This window comes from Schistocerca gregaria, chromosome 5 (genome assembly GCF_023897955.1).
Source record: "Schistocerca gregaria isolate iqSchGreg1 chromosome 5, iqSchGreg1.2, whole genome shotgun sequence".
NCBI lineage: Eukaryota > Metazoa > Arthropoda > Insecta > Orthoptera > Acrididae > Schistocerca > Schistocerca gregaria.
In genome coordinates this window covers 254,912,314-254,934,850 of record NC_064924.1, presented here as the reverse complement: position 1 = coordinate 254,934,850, position 22,537 = coordinate 254,912,314, and the positions used below count along the sequence as shown (strand labels likewise).

General features: G+C 41.1%; 1 protein-coding gene across 1 annotated transcript in view; it reads left to right on the top strand.

Annotated features, from left to right (window-relative positions):
• LOC126272183 (pickpocket protein 28-like) overlaps positions 1 to 22,537 on the top strand; it is a 268,820-nt gene that overhangs the window by 234,593 nt on the left and 11,690 nt on the right. Inside the window, exon 10 of the mRNA XM_049974837.1 lies at positions 4,917 to 5,008. Within this exon, the coding sequence (XP_049830794.1) occupies positions 4,917 to 5,008 (92 nt within the window). The remainder of the gene's footprint in view (positions 1 to 4,916; positions 5,009 to 22,537) is intronic.

The window sequence follows — 22,537 nt, the reverse complement described above, 5'->3', positions numbered from 1 at the left end:
AGACGGATACTGGCAGAAGTAAAGCTATGAGTACTGGACGTGAGTCGTGCTTCGGTAGCTCAATTGGTAGAGCACTTGCCCGCGAAAGGCAAAGGTCCCGAGTTCGAGTCTCGGTCGGGCACACAGTTTTAATCTGCCAGGAAGTTTCATATCAGCGCACACTCCGCTGCAGAGTGAAAATCTCATTCAGGTTTTGCTTAGTTTTCTTTGCGAATATTCAATGTGTACCTCCCATTTTGTGTTGTTCTGGAGCCAGAGTCCCAGAAATTTAGTGCTGTCAACACTTTAAAGAACTCTGTCCCAAGTTCTATTTCTATGTTTGGGTGGTGTCTTCCTTTTACATTATAGAGGTTCAGTGCTACCGTCTTTTCTTTGTTTATAATTAGCTTGTTGTAGCTGAACCACTGTTCTACACTGTTCATTGTTAGGATAGCGGAGTCTTTTAGTTCTTCTTCTGTTTTACCACTAATAAGGAAGCTTGTATCATCTGCAAATTGGAGGGTAGTTTGGCAATACTTGTTGTACATAAGATCATTGACATAGAGGAGAAACAGAATGGGTCCTAATACTGATCCTTGAGGGACGCCATACTTCACATTTTCATATCCTGAATAGTAGTAGCTTATTTTGTTATGGTCAGTATATTGCACTTCAACCACCTGTTTGCGACCACAAAGGTATGTCTTGATCCACTCATTGGATATACCTCTAATTCCTAATTGGTCAAGCTTTTGCAGTAGGGCATTATGGTCAATGACGTCAAAAGCTTTATATAAATCAAGACATATGCCTGATACAAACTCACTTGCATCCAGCTTAGTATAGATTTCATTAAGAAATTCAAATATTGCACTTTCAGTTGAATAGCCTTTCCTGAAGCCATGCTGTGAAGGTGACAATTTTATTTTTATTTAGGAAATCAGACAATCTCTTATAAAAAAACTTTTTCTAAAATTTTGGAAAATACATGTAGTAGGGCTATTGGTCTATAATTTGAACCACATTCTGGATTTCCCTTTTTGAACAGTGGTTTCAGTTTTGCTGTTTTTAAGCATGAAGGGAAGGTTCCTGATGTCAGTGAGCTGTTGCACAAATGTGTCAAGGGTTCAGCTAAGGCAAGACAGCATTTTGTAATAATTGCATCTGGTATTCCATCAGTTCCACATGAGTACCCTGTTTTCAAGGTTTTTATAACTGATAAAATTTCTTCAGTATTTGTGGATGAAAGGAACAAAGATGTAGACACATTTCTCACACTATTGCATGATGGAGGTGATATTTTGTTGTGTTTTCCAGTCCACTCACCAACTGTTCACTTATGTTTGCAAAATATTTGTTGAAGGTCCCTACAATTTCTGTTGGACAAGAAATCATTTGTCCTTCTTAACATAAGTTCATATTTTTATAGTTTAGTTTCACTTGTTGTTTTTTTTATATATAACTTCCCATATAGCTTTAGATTTGTTTTTTTTTTTTTTTTTTTTTTTTTTTTTTTTTTTTTTTTTTTTTTTGAATTTTCAATGTATTTGTCATTTGCCATTGTTTTAGTTTTCCTTACAACATTTTTGAGGATCCTCTTGTAATTCTTCAGGTACAAATGAAATTCATGAGGCATGTTCTGTGTCTTTGCTATGTCGTGTAATCTTCTTTTCTCTGCACAAGATATTCTAATACCTGTTGTCATCCATTTGTTCTTTTTGAATTTAGGTTGACATTTTTGCTTTTTTAATGCAAATGCAGCTTCAAAGTGTGACATGAAGATTTCCATGAATTTTTCAAACATTTTGTTAGTATTTTCACAAGTATACACTTCATATCAAGTTTCTTCACTTAGTCTCTGTACAAAAAGGTTTATTTGTTTGTTAGTGAATTTCCTTGCTTCTTTTACAAGTTCCTCTTTCTCAGTTGTTTCACTTGGGGTGTGCAAAGCAATAAACTGTGCATAGTGATCACTGAAGCCAGTATTAAGATTTCCGGCTCAGAAATTGTGCTTTACATTTGTGTTTATTAATATCTGATCAATTGTTGAGCTAGTTGTTGGTGTAACTCTTGTAGGAGAGTCTATGGGGGCTATTATGTTATATGTTTCCAGTAGGGTCATCAAGCTTTGCTGGTCTTTTGAGATTTCCTGAAAATCATTATTAAAATCTCCACATATGATCACTGTTTTGTTGAAGTTTTTTGTAGTATTTAAAGCTGCTTCTAGTTGATGACAGAAATCATTTAAGTTCCCATCAGGGCTCCTATATACACAGATGATAAATTGTGCTTTTAATGCAGAGAGTTCAATTGCGGATACTTCAAAAACTTTCTCTTCAGATAACAGTTCAATGGGTTTTATGTTACAATAATCAATGCCACTTTTAACAAATATACATGACCCTCCATGACTGGATGTAATTCTAGAAAATGATGATAAAAGATTGAAGTCTGCAAGTTTTGTGACTGACAATGCATCTTTAGGCAGCCAGTGTTCAGTTATACACATTACAGAAATGTTTTTTAGCTCATCAGTACATAAAATTTCAACTTCACTTAATTTGTTTAGCAATGATTGGACATTTTGATGAATCAGCATGAAATTAAAGGATTTGTTATGCTTTGGCATATTGTTAGACTTTGGCATATTTAATTGATCACTTACCTTTACCCTGTCAATAAAAAATCATTCATGTGTGCTGGAAGTACTGCTTTTCTTTTCCCAACTGCACCTATTCTTCTATTATCATCTGCAGCAGAATTTTCTTCTGTGTCTGACTCCCCTGGTAGTTGTTCAGCTGCTGCTCTGACTGTTGATAATATTGCTGCTGGTGTTAGCACTGGGTATGCAATTGGTAGAGCTGTTACTGCATTCATTGTTTTTGCTGTGCCTGAATATTGGAGGCACCTAGTTCCTTCTTTTGTTGTTGATGTTGGTGAGTGAGGTCTTGCTGACATTGTTTCCGTCGAATATTTGGGGGGCTGATTCAGGATGATTTTGCTTTTGGGTGTTTGATGCCCCTTGATGATAATTTCTTCAATTTTTCCGACGAGCAGTTTTTTCCCCCTGTTGTTAATGTGCAATCCATGTAATGTGTGGAATCTGAGCCCAATATTGTTAACATTTATGAGTTCTACATTTCTGAGATGTTTGCAGAGTAATGAAATTTGTTGGTTGGCATTGATTATTTCTTTATTTCCGCATGACCAAGACGGCAAGTCATGCCGATGTGGGATGTTCAGCACTAAAACATTTGTGTGTGTCAACTGTCCTAAGTGCCTTTTTAGTTCTTGTTTTGCTTTGTGGGTTTCATTTTTATATACGTCATTTGACCCACCAATTAGCACAACAAAGTCTTCAGAGGATAAGTCAGCAACGTCTGTGGATCGTACATAATTGCAAACTTCCAACATAGAAGCACCAGGCTTTATGTAAGTGATTGTTTGTCAACTGGACTGACCGTTCAGAAGGCAAGCAAATCCATGACCATGACTGTCTGCCATCAAAACTACTTTTCTTCGTTTAGGTTTCTCTGCATGTTTAGAAGGCCCACCGTCGTTATGGCCAAACAATTTAGTATCAGCACTGGGCAAATACTTGATATCTGGGTCACGCAAGTGTTCACGTCTTTCAGTTTCATTTCCCTTCATAACAGTAGTTGAGTTGTTAGGCATTCTTTTGGATGTATCACTCCGCGTATTTGTAATTTCATATTCAGCTCGGAAGTTAGTTTTATCACATGCACAATGTTTCTTATCTTGCACAGTTGATTGCACACTGAACCTGCTTGTAAACATGATATTAGGCTCATACAATAAGCTTCGTTGAGGATGAGGCACTTTGTTTTACACTTTGCCTGAAATTTCGTGTTTACTGTGAGGCAAGTTTGATGTAGGTTCACACTTTCTGGATGTAAATTTTTTTTAGTTGGCTCATCAGAGTATTAATGGTTAGTTGCAGACTACTTTCATGATCATTTAACTTCCTGATTTCATCACTACAATTTGTACACACACTGTTTTTATCAGTGTAATTTTCACTTTTTTTTGCATGAACACTATGCATATCAACACTAGCCGCCATCTTCCTCACATCCACCTGCTCTTCTAGAGGGAGTGGGAAGTGGACATGTTTGTGCTCGTGCAGCTTCTGTCCCTACTCACCAGTTCACATGGACTTGGAAACTGTTTGCATCACCTGCAGTCAATAACAAGCAGCCCCTGGCTGGCAAGTGCTTCCTATATAACAACTATATAACAGCTGACAGTCTTGTGTGGGTTCTCTAAATAATTAACAATGGGGTCATTGGATATGGAGCAAAAGTGTGATTGAGGAAGGATGGGAAGAAAAAGTGCTCCTTTTCTTTTAAAAAGAAAAAATTCTGGAATTTTACTTAAGCGAATTAGGAAAATCACAGAAAACTTAAATCAAGAAACTGCAGGGAACAAAAGAAAAAGGAGGAAATATGACAGTGGAGAGAGACAATAATCAACATTTTACAATAGAAAATTAAAAATTTTACATTCACTTGAATGTAATCCAGTTTCTCTCATGTTTAATAAAAAATTCTAAATAGTAGAAGATGATTTCATTATTAGAGAGAACTAATGACAGCAAATTTTAAAGCTTTTCCTTTTCCTCATAATATAACATTTATTGCCACAATAACTTGATAAAATAAAAAAGGGCTACCATAGATAGTTGAAGAATAGCATGATTGCAAACACTGTAGTTACTGCACCACCAACTTCAAAATGTGCCTAGTACATTCATGTTATCATCAGGACACAATTCTAGTAATGCTGTCATTTTCACAGTGGATAAAACATCTTCCTAACTGTAAGCTGGACATTTTTAATTGTGATTGCAGACACAAGTTTCTGTGTACCTACTGCAGATAGATAGAATAACGTTGTTACCAAATTATGTGTTGCAGCAAAACACACGGAAAGACTGTAATCTACTTCAAAAACAGCCACTTCATTCCCAGCCATCGGAGTGAACTCTATGGATTTACAACTTTCATGGGTAAGACTACATCTTTTGTGAGACTGTATCTTGCATCCCAGAATGCAATTTCTTGTTTTAATCTTAAGACTACACTTTCATGGAATCTTATATTCAAAATACTATTTTACTTCAAGTTTGTATGTCCTGATAGAGAATAATTTATGTTTAGTAGTTACAAGGCACATTTAAAAAGAAACAGTTGATTGATTATTAAAAGTGAATATAAATGAACCTCAGGTGGTCCATCCATATTTCATACGCTCTACATTTTTATCTTACCTTGTGCAATAATCAGCTTTGAACAATGTGAAAGAAAAACAAAAGTCTCTCCAGTTTGAAAGCCTGCTTAATACTTGCATGAAATTCTTGCTGAACACTTGAGAATGGAAGAAAGGTCAAAACTGATCTTACTGACAAATGCATAATGCTACAATGTAAGTATTAGTATCAGAAGTGATACTGTACATAAAATAATGAGACTACTATATTATAATCTAAAGGAAGATGGCTATGAATAATTATAATGAGAGGAATATCATCATAGAATGTAATGGAAAAGTTTTAGAATAAGTGATTTAGTTCTCTCTTCACAAACTTCAAAGGTGATGAATCAAAACAGGCAAGACAAGTTATTGTAAACTACATGGTCTATTTTATCATTTCTCTTCAGCTGAAACTTCACTGCAGTCCTGTATACATGAAGCATTGGAGTATACTCTCAGTTCTGTTGCCGTGCATGAGAAACGTTTTGTTATTCAAATTTTGCAAGACATAGGCCAGAAAGCAGCTGAAATTAGCCAGGATAAGTCTAGTATATGGACATGACTGTATGAGCAAGAATGTGGTGTGATACTGGAGTAAGAAATGCAGAGGAGGTTAAACAGACATACCTGATGAAGGTCATCAAGGATGAATATCAGTATTGATTGAACACCTCTTACCACAAGTGAGTCATGCTATAAGAGACAAGCATTGGCTTACCGTTTCTGAAATCACAATTTCCTTTGAAATTCTCAGGTCAGCATTCCAAAGTCTGCACTCTTTATTGGCATTGGTAATTTGGATTGGAACTGGTTTCAGCATCTACAGCAATGTTGCAACAACCCTCGAATTCCATTGTTATAACCTTTAATCACCAATAATTGCGTGGATATTCAAACACTCTCTCTTAGAAACAATAGCTGGTTATATGATAACAACTCAGTATCTCATATTCGACTGCCCTGCCGTGACATGCAGCTGGCGCCGTTTATAGCTAGGTGGCACTCCCGCACTCAGCCGAGTTGCGGAGCGCCTCTATCGCCGTTTGCGCGTACTGTCGTGGCGGCACTGTTAAATGTTGTGGCACTGTCACAACACTTTTCGCCCCTTGAAAAAAAAAAACACTCACTTCGTTGAAGACATGGACAGTGCGGAGACATCCATGGCCTCTTGTGAGGTCCCGAGAAGATCCCGCAGAGAGACACAAGAGTATGGTCGAAAATGTCCAGGACGGAAGCTCATACGTGGAACGTGCCTCCTGGACGAGATGATGGGTGAAAACTCCGGAGCAGCATCCATAGGTGTCGTGGACCTGGGGGTGTGCTCCAGCAAAATGGATCCCGGAGAAGGTGGCGTAGCGACTGGGGCCAGTTCCGGCGTACTTGGAAGCGGTAGCGACGTTGGCTGCATCAACACGTACGGTATATCAGCAGCGGTGACAGGACTGGCTTCTCGGGCTGGTGGAGGTGAAGAAAGGGTTGGTGGCACTGGTGTGGCCACCACTTGTGGGCACATCTGGTCGTAATGGCAAACAACCATGCTGTCCTCCATACGTATTTCACAAAACCGGCGGCCGCGAAGAGCCTTGACACCCCGGGAATCCATTTAGGGTGAGATCCATACCCTCATGCCCACACGTCGGCACCTACTGAGTATTGTCCCGCACTAGTGGACACAGCACAAGGCCTGACAGGGTGAAGCAGGTGCAGTAGAGTGTGCGGTTGGCGGCCATGCAAGAGTTCAGGAGGGCTGCGATCACCCAGAGGCGTGAAGCGATAAGAACTCAGAAATTGCAGCAGAGCGTCATCTGTGGAAAAATCAGTAAGGAATATTTTCATCTGGCTTTTGAAAGTGCGGACAAGGTGCTCGAACTCCCCATTTGATTGTGGATGGAAAGGCGATGCTGTAACATGATGAATCCCTTGTCCAGTACAAAAATCATGGAAGGCTTGCGAAGAGAACTGAGGGCCATTGTCCGTGACGATCATGGATGGAAGACCTAATAGCGCAAAGATTTTGGACAAAGTCAGCATCGTCGCCGCAGTGGTGGGCGACGGACATCGAACAATGAATAGAAACTTTGAGAAGGCGTCAATCAACAGTAGCCAATAAGTACCGAGGAAGGGGCCGGCAAAGTGAACGTGCACCCATTCCCATGTTTGTGCTGGATCAGGCCACGGAGAGGGCATTGTACGAGGTGCAGCCAGTTGTTGAGCACACTGACCACACGCAGCAACCATGTGGGCGATGTCCGAATCAATACCGGGCCAATAAACGTGCCCGCGGGCCAGGAACTTAGTCCGAGAAATACCCCAATGACCTTCATGCAACAGTTTGAGAACGTCTTTGCGAAGAGAGGCTGACACCACGACCCGTGGAGATGCCCCATCCGTGGCCAGAAGAACAACACCATCACAAACAGACAAACGAAGGTGCAAGGCATGGTAGTTGCGACGGGGATCCGATGCCCGGCCCTTGGTCCTGTCCAGCCAACCCCATTGAACAAAACCATCACCCGACGCAGGACCGGGTCCCGCGCAGTACCCGACGCGACCTGCGAACCTGTAAGTGGAAAACCGTCGACCGCACGACGTTCTTCCTCATCAATGTGGAAACAGAGTAGTTCATCACGATCAAAAACCGGGTCGGGGCCCATCGGCAATCGCGACAATGCGTCAGCGTTGGCGTGCTGGGCCGTGGGGCAATAGTGAATCTCATAGTGAAAAGGAGACAAGTATAAGGCCCAACGTTGCAGGCGGTGAGCTGCCTTATCCAGAAGACACCGATGGGCTGAACAGAGAGACCAGCGGCTTGTGGTCAGTGATGAGGTGAAACTTAGAACCATACAAAAAAAATGCTGAACTTTTTTAGAGCATAAATGATAGCGAACACCTCCTTTTTGATTTGAGAGCAACGCCGTTGCGCATCGTTGAGGGTCTTGGAAGCATAGGCGATGGGTCATTCCAACCCATCCTCATACCGATGGGCGAGAACAGCCCCTAGGCCATACTGTGACGCGTCAGTCGCCAGAACCAAGTGCTGACCCGGACGGAATGTGGCAAGACAAGGCGCCAACTGCAAATGAGCCTTCAGGCCGACAAAAGCCTGCTCACACTAGTCGGACCAACAGAAAGGGACGCCACCACAGATGGAATGAATTTGTGATAATAAGCAATCTTGCCTAGAAACGTGTGAAGTTCTTTGACCATAGATGGCCGGGGTAGAGCGTTAATGGCCGCAACGTGCTGACGTTGGAAACCAAGATACACAATGGAGGGTTGGAAGAACTATGACTTGTCCAGATTGCACCTCAACCCAGCCGAATGCAAAACCCAAAAAAGTGAACGCAAATTGCGAAGGTGCTCCTCAGTTGAGGCCCCCATGACAACAATGTCATCCAGATAGTTTATGCAGCCGGGAACGGAAGCTATGAGCTGTTCCAAAACTGCTGAAAAATGGCCAGTGCGCTAGCGACGCCAAATGGTAACCACTGGTACTGATACAACCCACAAGGAGTGTTGATGACGAGAAATTCTTGGAAGTAGCATCCAACGGCAACTGATGGTACGCCTCCGATAAGCCAAGTTTGGAAAAGAACTGGCCCCCAGCGAGCCTGGTAAATAACTCCTCAGGACAGGGAAGAGGATAAGTGTCAATGAGGCTCTGAGCGTTGACAGTGGCTTTAAAATCACCACACAATCGCAGACTCCCATTTGGTTTAGAAACCACCACGATCGGCGATGCCCATTCGCTGGAGGTAACAGGAAGGAGAATCCCTGAAGCTGTTAACCTGTCTATTTCAGCCTTGACAGGTGCATGCAACGCCACCGGAATAGGGCGTGCCCGGGAAAACTTAGGGCGAGCCGTAGGTTTAAGAGTAATGTGGGCTTCAAAATCCTTGGCACAACCCAGACCAGGAGAGAACACAGATGAAAATTCAGAACACAATCCATACAGCTGTTGATACGGAATATCCTCAGATATGAGGTGCACATCATCATCAATGGAGAACCCGAACAACTGGAACGTATCATAACTGAACAGGTTTTCAGTGCCTGCATGATCAACAACATAAAACGTGAAGGGCCTAACAACAGACTTGTAGGAAGTGGAAGCATCAAACTGACCAATGATAGGAATTTTCTGTTTATTATAAGTTCTCAGATTTCGCGTAACTGAAGACAAAGGAGGGGAGCCCAACTCCAAATGCATGCGAGGATTAATGAGAGTTAGTGCAGAGCCAGTGTCCACTTGCATGCGGATGTCTTTATCCAGAACACGAACAGTAACAAACAACTTATCTGTTTGAGAAAGCACACAGTGAACATCCATGTCCAATGCCTCGTCCACACCGACAGGAACTTTAGGGGACTGACACACGGAAGCAATGTGGGCTTTTTTCCTACATGAATTACATGTGGCCCAACATTTTGGACACGCGGCCCTGTCATGCTGTACGAAACAATGGGGGCAAGAAGGAAGTGCGGAACAAACCGGCTTCTGTGGTTGCTGGTTTCGCTGCGAGTGTTGTGACCCAACGCAATGTTGTTTACGCGAGTGAATCGCCACCACATCTTCATTCTCCTGTGAAACAGGCAAATTGTCCGTGTCGAGAGTTGACTGTACAGCACCTACATCACACCACACGTCTATTTGCGCGCCAGCAGTGTGAGACACTTCAAAGGATTGAGCGATGCTTAGAACTTCCGACAACAATGGGTTTGGCAGTTGTAGGGCATGTTGCTGAACTTCTTTATCAGGAGCAAGCCATAGAATCGCATCCCTAACCATTGAATCAGCGTAAGACTCATGATGAGTGTCTGTGACAAACTGACATTTCCTACTCAGACTGTGTAGTTCTGCCGCCCAAGCCCGGTCAGATTGATTGGGCTGTTTACGACACCGGTAGAGCGCCACGCAGGCGGCAATGATGTGGGTGTTTTTTCGGTAATAGTTAGACAATAAGTCACACATTTCTTGGAAGGATAGAGAGGCAGGTTCCCGCAGAGGGGCTAACTGAGATAGCAGCTGATAGATCCGTGGGGAAATCCAAGATAGAAATAACGACTTACACATAGGAGCGTCGACAATGCCAAAAGCCAAGAAGTGTTGCCACAAACGCTTCTCATAATCCCCCCAGTCTTCAGCGGCCTCATCGTAAGGAGGGAATGGAGGCAGAGAAGAGGAAGATAGACGATGAGTAAGCGACGTCGACAACGCCTGAATCACAGCCGTCAGCTGTGTTTGTTGTTAATGAGCACTTACATAAGCTGTTCCATGTCTGCCCCATCACAAACACGCAAATCCACAACGCAGTGAAAATATCTGACCTCGTCGCCAAAAAGTGTTATAACCTTTAATCACCAGTAATTGCGTGGATATTCAAACACTCTCTCTTAGAAACAATAGCTGGTTACATGATAACAACTCAGTATCTCGTATTCGACTGCCGTGCCGTGACATGTGGCCGGCGCCGTTCGTAGCTAGGTGGCGCTCCCATGCTCAGCTGAGTTGCGGAGCACCTCTATTGCCGTTTGCGTGTACTGTCATGGCAGCACTGTTAAATGTCGTGGCACTGTCACAACATCCATAATATGTGAATGATGAGTACCCAAAATCTTGACACAGCCATGACTCTCAGTGAATCGATTCAGTATTAACATTTATGTTATATTACAGGGAGGAAGATGAGAATGACTGGATCAAAATTGTGACAGATAATGAACACAAGAGTCTTCTATTTCTTCAAGAACTAACCAGCATTTACATCAATGTCTGCCTACTCACACTTCCCAAGCAAGCCACAAACAGTTCAAGCAAACAAAATGCTAATGGATACATTATTTTGGGGCAAGAAATGTGTTTTACATGCTGACATAGTGCTGCTAGGGACAATAGTGACCAGTGTGATTGCATATTGTAAATCACTGAGATACATTCAAAACACAAAGACACATGTTTTGGGCAGGTGTCATTTCTGTTGCACAATAATGCCCAACTGCTTGCTGCTACATCAACTCAACCATTTCCTTAAGGATTCACAGGGGTCTACAAGTAATTTATTATTTTACTTGTCAGTTATTATTTACTCTTTTCATTTGAGCAGTATCATGATCAGCAAGTCACTTCGTCCTAGAGTCTAAACTGAAACACCATTTTCTTACTACTGGTATCACTATTGTGTAGCTTGGTGCTTAAGTGAATGTAAAAAGGTACAAGACTTGGTAAAATCTACAACATCTCCATTTATATGACTATTCTGCTTCCAGAGATAAGCCTACAAACATAAAGGCCTGAGTCTCAAACCCCAATTAGTCTAAGGATTGTTTTGTCAGTTATCGTTTCTTTCACTTTTGATAACACATTGTTAGTATAGAAAGCAATGTTACCCTATGGTTCAGAGCTCACATAAAATGATAGGTCCCCTTGCAGCTGGCTGAGTAAGGAAGAAGGCAAGAGAAAACATACCACCATGAATATGGCATACTGTGTTAAGCACTTGGATGTTCAAACCAACCATCAAGTTGCTGACAATGTTACTTATCAACATTAGTCCTGCATGCCAACAACTTGAAGAGTAACAATGAACTTCTTAAAAAATTGAAACTAACTGATTTAATTGAGCACCTCAGCTTCTGCATTGTCCTATGGACTTTCTGACAGATGATACACATCCATTTTATTTACTGAAGCCATCATATAACAGGAAAGATGATGATGTAGTAATTTCATTTCAGAACAAATTATTGTGTCTGTACTATTCCGTAACCTTTCCCCCAAATAATCTAAAAGAAATGTACTTGTAACCAAATATGATGATTTGCAATTAAGGTCTGTTATCAGCTAGTGTGTGGTCTTTATGCCTTATACAGCGTTTTTTATAATCCAATGTATCAGCTATATAACAAGATGCTGAATGCATGGTTTTATTAAAATCATCAAACTTTTGTAGACCTGAGACATTTCCTCGATGTTCCATAAATGCTTGGAGAGGTCCTAGTAGCCATTTCATCTAGCTCTTTTTAAAAAAGTATCAAATTAGTCACTTAATATTAAATCACAGATTCATACATGAAAATAAAATACAAATCCAACAACTACAATCACAGCCGATTGAGTGCTTATTTATTAATAAGTTAGGAAAATTTATATGCATAGTTTCACTATATTATAAATTTTGCTCAGTATTCTAGACCCATTAAGAAAACCCCAAGATGGCATGAATTGTTAAAATAAAGTTGCCATTTAGTTCAATTTGGTTTTGCAACCATGCTGCCATGGAGCAATAACTTTTATTAACAGTCACATCTGAGTGGAATCACTTCAGAATGGCCCACCTAAGAGCCAGGGGGTCACCCCCAGGCAACTACAAAAAAAAGCCACAGGAGAGGTCAGTGCAACCTCTCCAGTATAACTGCCTACATGGACTACTTTTTTACTGGTGGACACACTCCACTGAGGTGATAAAACCAATGAGGACATCCTCTCCAGACAAACTCTGGTCAGGTTCTCAATGGTGCAACTTGGTTTTTAGCTCAAGCATAAGAAAAACTGCACAAGTTGCAGTTCTTATCTTAGCATTTAATGGCCTCCATTATCAGTCATATTTAGAGCCATACTGGTAAGAATCTGGTTGTGCCACGGGAGGATGTACATGGCCACCACAAATGTCAAAATTATGAGTGTGTCCAGTCTGCTCTGTGATGCGACAGCACAGCACATCCCAGTGCTACTTGGATATTAGCTGCCACATATGCCACACTTTGCTTTCAAATCTCATTTTTCTCATGATCAACAATACCTCCCAACTTCGTCTCAAGGCAGTTCCCCACATTGTTAGTATTTAGGACTCCTCAGGGACTGGACGAACATTTTATTCTTCTTTGATATACACTCCTGGAAATTGAAATAAGAACACCGTGAATTCATTGTCCCAGGAAGGGGAAACTTTATTGACACATTCCTGGGGTCAGATACATCACATGATCACACTGACAGTACCACAGGCACATAGACACAGGCAACAGAGCATGCACAATGTCGGCAATAGTACAGTGTATATCCACCTTTCGCAGCAATGCAGGCTGCTATTCTCCCATGGAGACGATCGTAGAGATGCTGGATGTAGTCCTGTGGAACGGCTTGCCATGCCATTTCCACCTGGCACCTCAGTTGGACCAGCGTTCGTGCTGGACGTGCAGACCGCGTGAGACGACGCTTCATCCAGTCCCAAACATGCTCAATGGGGGACAGATCCGGAGATCTTGCTGGCCAGGGTAGTTGACTTACACCTTCTAGAGCACGTTGGGTGGCTCGGGATACATGCGGACGTGCATTGTCCTGTTGGAACAGCAAGTTCCCTTGCCGGTCTAGGAATGGTAGAAAGATGGGTTCGATGATGGTTTGGATGTACCGTGCACTATTCAGTGTCCCCTCGACGATCACCAGAGGTGTACGGCCAGTGTAGGAGATCGCTCCCCACACCATGATGCCGGGTGTTGGCCCTGTGTGCCTTGGTCGTATGCAGTCCTGATTGTGGCGCTCACCTGCACGGTGCCAAACACACATACGACCATCATTGGCACCAAGGCAGAAGCGACTCTCATCACTGAAGACGACACGTCTCCATTCGTCCCTCCATTCACGCCTGTCGCAACACCACTGGAGGCGGGCTGCACAATCTTTGGGGCGTGAGCGGATGACGGCCTAACGGTGTGCGGGACCATAGCCCAGCTTCGTGGAGACGGTTGCGAATGGTCCTCGCTGATACCCCAGGAGCAACAGTGTCCCTAATTTGCTGGGAAGTGGCGGTGCGGTCCCCTACGGCACTGCGTAGGATCCTACGGTCTTGGCGTGCATCCGTGCGTCGCTGCGGTCCGGTCCCAGGTCGACGGGCACGTGCACCTTCCGCCGACCACTGGCGACAACATCGATGTACTGTGGAGACCTCACGCCCCACGTGTTGAGCAATTCGGCGGTACGTCCACCCGGCCTCCCGCATGCCCACTATACGCCCTCGCTCAAAGTCCGTCAACTGCACATACGGTTCACGTCCACGCTGTCGCGGCATGCTACCAATGTTAAAGACTGCGATGGAGCTCCGTACGCCACGGCAAACTGGCTGACACTGACGGCGGCGGTGCACAAATGCTGCGCAGCTAGCGCCATTCGACGGTCAACACCGCGGTTCCTGGTGTGTCCGCTGTGCCGTGCGTGTGATCATTGCTTGTACAGCCCTCTCGCAGTGTCCGGAGCAAGTATGGTGGGTCTGACACACCGGTGTCAATGTGTTCTTTTTTCCATTTCCAGGAGTGTATTTCTCTTACAAATTCTTACCCATGTGAACTGGTGATATTACAAAAAATACGGTATTGTGGACTGGTATCATCCCATTCTGTAAATATTACCTTGGATTCTATTGCATTTAATGCTTCAGAACACGTAAATTCAAGTGACTTTCTTCTTTTCTGTTACTTGTTTGTGGTCTTCCCTCCCAGCTCTTATACCACAATATTATCTGGCTGAAAACATCTGCTACACGGTGGCTGTTACATGTTTCATCTCCAATGCTGCCACAGTCATGGAGACAGAAGATCTTCAGGAAAACTATTAATTACCTAAAAACAGGGGAAGAAGCTAGGACAGCAGGTCCAATAATCACAATTTAATTGAGTTATCTTGGTGAGACTCATTACTCTTCATTAAATACTTATTTGTATATGTAATATAACAACAAATGTTCAACATCTACAAACATGATCCTGGAACATAAGGGCTACAAACTCACTGTTACTGTGACAGCAATTTTTAACCATGTAGTGACCCCCAGTCAGAGAGGGTTACACTTTTATTCCATACAGACTTATATCCATCATCAATGTCAACATGAGATGTGATCCCCTCCCCCAGGCATGAATACATTCTTGCATTCTTAGCAGCATGGAAGCAAAAAGCTCACAAACTTCACCTTGCGGAATCCCTTGCCTGAAGTACTTCCTGCATCAGTTGATGAGGACAGCCGGCAGCAGCTGGTCCTCCCATTGCATCCCAAGAGTGCTATATGGCTGGCAAACAGACTGGCTGAGCCAGTCAAGGATCCATATTGTATTTTCTCGCATCTGGTTTTTGGTGTGACTGTCCCAGAATTTAAACTACTGTCCAGGATCCTGGATAACAGGACTACGGACACACTTTTATCCTGCCTTGTGCTGAATTTGTGAATCACGTGAACACAGAGAAAGAATGATGTGTGACATCCCTGCTACAATCACTATATATTATTCAAAATACACATTTCCATGTTAAATTAGGGATTATTGGGTAGTTAAGTTTTTAGCAAATTTCACGTCCAGTTTCAACATTTTAGAATGACTCGTAGAAAAAACTGGCATTTGGAAAAGATGTCTCATCCATCCTCTAATGATGAACACAGTTCATCAAGTTCATCTGTTCCGAGGAAGAAAGCTAAATGATATAGGGCTTTCAAAAAGACTGGTTAGAAAACAGAGATTTTCTCACAAGGCTGATAAAAGAAAAGATGTCACACTAAAGTGTGTGATTTGCTCTGCCATGTTTTCTATAAAATTCAAAGTAAGAAAAGCTGTGGTGGATCATCAGCAGGTGCAGAAACGTATTCTGGCGCATCAGAAATGTCATAAAAATAAAACAATTACACCTTTACTTTTGAAGAAACCAACTGAAGAAGATGCCATGATTATGCTAATGTTGCAAATGTTATCACAGTGTAAAACATGGCCTTAGCTACAGTCATAGATTGCCAAATGAAATCAGATCATCCCTTGTTACCAGACAATAGTACTGCATCTAAAATTTTGTGTGCAAGAATTAAGGCAATGGCCAATGCAGTCGTTATGTAGTCATGGACAAGCGTCATAAAGCTTTCTATTTTCTTGCATCATCAGATGCTTCAAACTGAGGAAATATAAAAACATTCCCTTATGCAATTCAATACTTTGCTGTTGACAATGGCATATGCCACTTGTGACGTTCACCTGCTTTATTTCTTTGTTAAGGGGATGGAAGTTCAACACTGACTACTATAAATGATGTAGCCGACAGTTCACAATTCTCTTTCACAGTTCCTTACTTTCACTGTTCACAACCCGCCCAATGTTACACAATTATTTTGCTAGTTCACTACTGGTAAATGTTGATAAGTCTCATTAATAGGTTGCAGGCAACATCAGCATACAGCTACAATAGTTTGCTGTTGAACATCTATGAACAGTAAAAACCTAGCCACACAGTTCACAGTTCTTGCAGAATAATATGATACGTGTGACACTATTTTTCAAATAAATTAAACAGACATTGTCATTAACTGTTCTAACAGACAGCCTATTTTTGTTGCACTTATTCCACTGTTAAGTTGATGCATTTTGTTAATCTAACCAATACATGTTTCATGTATGAAAATCGGCTATGGACTGACTGCCTCAGGACCAAAAATCGGTCCTTTATATATACTGTTTGATGTTTAAGTTACAGAAATTACAATTAAAACATAACTCATTCAATTAACTGAATACATTAAGAAATTTCTTCCTTTTAACAAAGGTTAGGCTGGATTAATTGTTTAAATAATGAAATTAACAGATATAGTTATACAAACAATACTTTTGACAAACCTGGTAATTATTGTGGAATTAATTACAGGCTGGCTTTGCTAATATGCTTTCAAATAGAGTCAAATAAATACTTTAAGAATTCTAGTAACTCTTCTTCCAAATGTTTATAATTAGTACAGAATTTATATTTGTTTATAAGTCAACAATAGAATCTAAGTCACTAAACAATTACTGATTTCACCCTTTAATGATCTATAGCAAAAGATATTAACTAGGAATGGTCAAAATGAATTACATACCCAAAACTAAGCACAAAATTAGACCTGGTGCTATATTCCCTAAGACTGAGGGCCAACCTTTCTCTTTTACGGAAATGAAGATTATACTCATGCATGTTAATGGTACTTAGGCAAAAATGGAAATAAAATGAATTTAAGGAGGCAAATGGCAAAACAAGAGAGGAAGTGAAAAGATCCCAGCTTGCTTCGCCACATTACCTCCTCATTGGATTGACCAGATAGACATTGCAAATAGCTAACTGGACAATTCAGTGGCCACAAGTGACCCCAGAAAGTAGGTTTATCATTCTGCACACAAAAGAATATTACATAAGAAATCATCTTATCAAAAAATATAGTACATATGTTTCCAAATTTCTATTTATATGAAATGGCCATACAAAATACAAAATATTTGTATATAGTGTATATATATAAAAAACAAAGACTCTGTGACTTACCAAATGAGAAACTGCTGGTAGATAGACACAATAAAAAACACACAAACATACACACAAATTTCAAGCTTTTGCAACCCAAGGTTGCTTCATCAGAAAAGAGGGAGGGGAAGGGAAAGACGAAAGGATGTGGGTTTAAAGGGAGAGGATAAGGGGTCATTCCAATCCCGGGAGCAGAAAGACTTACCTTAGGGGGAGAAAAGGATAGGTATACACTCACGCGCACACACACACATATCCATCCGCACATATACAGACACAGGCAGATATATGTAAAGGCAAAGAGGTTGGGCAGAAATGTCAGTCGATGCGGAAGTACAGAGGCAAAGATGTTGTTGAATGACAAGTAATGTACAAGGGGCGACAACTTGAAATTAGTGGAGGTTGAGGCCTGTTGTGTAACGGGAAGAGAGAATATATTGAAGGGCAAGTTCCCCTCTCTGGAGTTCTGATAGGTTGGTGTCCAGATAACCCGGACGGTGTAACACTGTGCCAAGATGTGCTGGCCATGCACCAAGGCATGTTTAGCCACAGGGTGATCCTCATTACCAACAAACACTGTCTGCCTGTGTCCATTCATGCAAATGGACGGTTTGTTGCTGGTCATTCCCAAATAGAATGCTTCACAGTGTAGGCATATCAGTTGGTAAATCACGTGGGTGCTTTTACACGTGGCTCTGCCTTTGATCATGTACACCTTCCAGGTTACAGGACTGGAGTAGGTGATGGTGGGAGGGTGCATGGGACATATAGTGTGTTGTACATTGGCAAAAAATATCCACAAATTATATTTTTAATAACAATAGGCACCTTCATCATAAGTGATGTCCTTTTTGGATAAACAAAGATTAAATTCTAAGATGCATATTACTTTCTAAAAGTCCTGTCTTGCTTCAAAGAATAAATGATCATGGGTTGCAAAAAGTTAAATTGCACTGCACATTGCAGTTCATTTTCAGACAGAAAATTCCACTTTTTCAATGTTTGGTATTTTGCACAAGCACTTTCACTCTTTTAATGAGCTTTACAACATTTTCTCATGAAGATGTCTACACCTTCAACAGGTGCAAGTGGTAGTTAGTAAGAAAATGCACTGCTATCAGTTCCCTTGGAGGTGGTTCTCCTCCGCCACAGTACATGAAAAAATTAGACAAAATACCATACTTTAGTACACTCACTTTTACTTCTAACTAAATATAAGGAAAAAATGTTTCACACTAATGGCAAATAATAGTCATTACTACATAAATAAAGACATTACGCAGTTTTCATAACATCACAATAATTAGCACTAAAATTGACTATAATACTAAAGGTGGGATCTAGTAAAAATTTAAAATCAAGTGCACATTACACTACAAAACATTATTCTAGGTCATAACTCTGTCTCAAACTGGTTGAACTTGAAAGATTTGGGTTTCTTTTCCATTTGCAAAATCACTAAAATGCCAAGTCCTGGTTAGAAAGTACCCTGCTGTAAAAATCACATAAAAGTTGAAGATAGAATGTTTCTGATTCACTTATAAACTGCAGATAGCACAGGAGAAGAGTTTGACTACCTCAGGAAACATGAAAAATGAGACTGAAGCTGGGCTAAGCATTATCGTCACATAATCGTATCCAACACAGAATGTTGTACCCCCTATTTGCTTGTAAGTCTTAGTCCTGGTTCAATACACACTCCATTCTCCTAACGAAATCAATATTACCCATGCTCAGAAACATTTTAAACTCTCATGGATCAATATTTAAATATCTAATTGGTGATAAATAGGGTTTCAGGTTAAGAATATTCTTCAATCCAAAAATTCAGTTAGTCTTTGTGTAAACCAATTCATAAGAGCTGTCATGGGCAATGCGTACCACTCTGTAAGGACCATGATACGCGTGCAAAAACTTCTTTATCTCATCATTTACTTTGCTAGATTTTTCTTTGGTTTTGATGAGGACAAGATCACCTATTCTGAAACTAGTCAGATTCACTCCTTTGTCATGCCTTCTCTTCCTTCCTGCTGCTTTCTTTTTCATCATCACTTTAGCCAGTCTGATCTTTTTTACCTGTGCTACTTCACTTCCCAGAGTGAAATCCACTTCTTCTCTGATGATGTTGCTGGGCCTCTTGTCGAACATAAGCTCACATGGGGCATATCCTGTTGATTTGTTCCATAAGTTGTTGCTAATATTTTCAAAATGTCGAATATGACCAGCCCAAGCAATGTGTTTCTTACTACAGTAAGTCCTGTACAGCCTATTAATCTCCTTTGTAACCCTTTCACTCATGTTACCTTGTGGAAAATAGGTAGAAGTCTTTATGTATTTTACGTTGTGCATTGCCATACAGTGTTCAAACCTCTCAGAAACAAATTGCGGACCATTATCAAACAAAAGTGATTCTGGTACCCCTACATTGTAAAAGTAATCAGATGTCAACTTCTCAATTGCAGTATTAGCATTTGCCTTCTTAATTGGATACAGTTTTACATATTTGAGAATGTGTCCAAAGCAACAACAAAATATTTACAACCTCCTGTAGATGCAGGCACAACACTCCTAGAAGTTCAACTGCTATAAGCTCTTTAGGTTCACTAGGAAGAACAGAATGCATTAAGCCTTTTGATGGCACACTAGTTGTCTTTACTCTCTGACATTTACCACAACTTTCTAGTCTCTGCTTAACCCTTCTCACAAGTTGTTAAATATTACTGTCTCCTGTATCTTAGTTACTATTTTCTGGTCCCATAATGTCCATAACTCTCACGCAAGTAGTCAATAAATTTAACAGCATGCTGGTCAGGAAAGCATAATTTCCAATCCTTATCATTCAAAATTTTCCTCCTAAACAATAATCCTTTATGTATAATACAATAGTGTTTCACCTTTGGCATGTTGTCTGAATTGTAATACTCCTTAACCAACCTTAAATTTGGGTCCTCATTCTACTCCCTTCTCATCTGCTTGCAAATTTTCCTAATAAGCTATTCATCTTTCACTCCCTGCAAATAAAACAACCTACTTTTTCTTCATGTTTCTCACTACTGTCAGTGTGCTTCTTTCCTGCTGACATCCTAGATAATTCATCAGCCACAATATTGTCTTCACCTTTTACATACCTTACCTCCAAATCAAATTGTTGCAAATACACCTAGTTAACATTGTGTGTTTCAGCCTGCACTTCTGAAGGTAACTCAAAACCTTATGATCAGTATTCATATGGTCTTATTTCCAAGCAAATAGTACTCAAACTTTTGAAAACCAAAAATAATTGCCAAAGCCTCTAATTCAGAAATGTAATAGTTATTTTCATGTGATTGTATTGTTCTGCTAGCAAAAGCAATAGTTTTGTGTTCAACCCCAATCTCAGTAGGTACTAATTTGGAAATTTCTAGCCCCAAACCACAAAAACTTGCATCAGTACTCATACAGAATGGCAGTGATAAATTTGGATGTCCTAACATCTTACTATTTACTAATTCATTTTCCAAACTCTGAAATGCCTCTTCACACTCCTCTGTCTAATGCCAAACCACATTCTTTTTCAACAAATTACCAAGGCAAGGACAGTTAAAATGACTGATCTGATACAAACTTCCGGTAGAAGCCAAACAAGTCAAACATACACTATGTGATCAAAAGTATCCAGACACCCCAAAAAACATATGTTTTTCATATTATGTGCATTGCGCTGCCACCTACTGCCAGGTACTCCATATCAGTGATAACAACAGTCATTAGACATCGCGAGAGAACAGAATGGGTTGTTCCATGGAATTCACAGACTTTGAACGTGGTCAGGTGATTGGGTGTCACTTATGTCATACACCTGTACACAAGATTTCCACACTCCTAAACATCCCTAGGTCCACTGTTTCTGATGTGATAGTGAAGTGGAAATGTGAAGGGATGCATACAGCATAAAAGCATACAGGTTGACCTTGTCTGTTGACTGAGAGATTGCTGACAGTTGAAGTGGGTCGTAATCTGTAATAGGCAGTCAGTCATCTATCCAGACCATCACACAGAAATTCCAAACACCATCAGGATCCACTGCAAGTACTATGACAGTTAGACAGGAGGCGAGAAAACTTGGATTTCATGGTCGAGCGGCAGCTCATAAGGCACACATAATGCCAGTAAATGCCAAACGATGCCTCGCTTGGTGTAAGGAGCGTAAATATTGAATGATTGAACAGTGGAAAAACATTGTGTGGAGTGACAAATCACAGTATACAATGTGGCAATCTGATGGCAGGGTGTGGGTATGGCAAATCCCCAGTGAATGTCATCTGCCAGCATGTGTAGTGCCAACAGTAAAATTTGTAGGCGGTGGTGTTACGGTGTGGTCATGTTTTTTATGGAGGGGACTTGCACCCCTTGTTGTTGTTTTGTGTGGCACTATCACGACACAGGTATACATTGATACTTTAAGCACCTTCTTGATTCCCACTGTTAAAGAGCTATTCGGGGATGGTGATTGCAACTTTCAACATGATCGAGCACCTGTTTGTAATGCACGGCCTGTGGCAGAGTCAATACACAACAATAACATCCTTTTAATGGATTGGCCTGCACAGAGTTCTGACCTGAATCCTTTAGAACACCTTTGGGATGTTTTGTAATGCCGATTTCATGTCAAACCTCATTGACTGACACTGATACCTCTCCTCAGTGCAGCACTCCATGAAGAATGGGCTGCCATTCCCAAAGAAACCTGATTGAACTTACACCTGCAAGAGTGGAAGCTGTCATCAAGGCTAAGGGTGGGCCAATATCCATTCCAGCATTACTGACGGACAGCACCACGAACTTGTAAGTCATTTTCAGCCAGGTGTCCAGATACTTCTGATCACATAGTGTAGCTTTAAGATCCTTCTTGTTCTTGGTGGTGATAAATCTGCAATAGCAGCAAGCTTTTCTGCATCAGGCTGTATACCTTCCTCATTAATCCTGTGACCCAAAAATGAG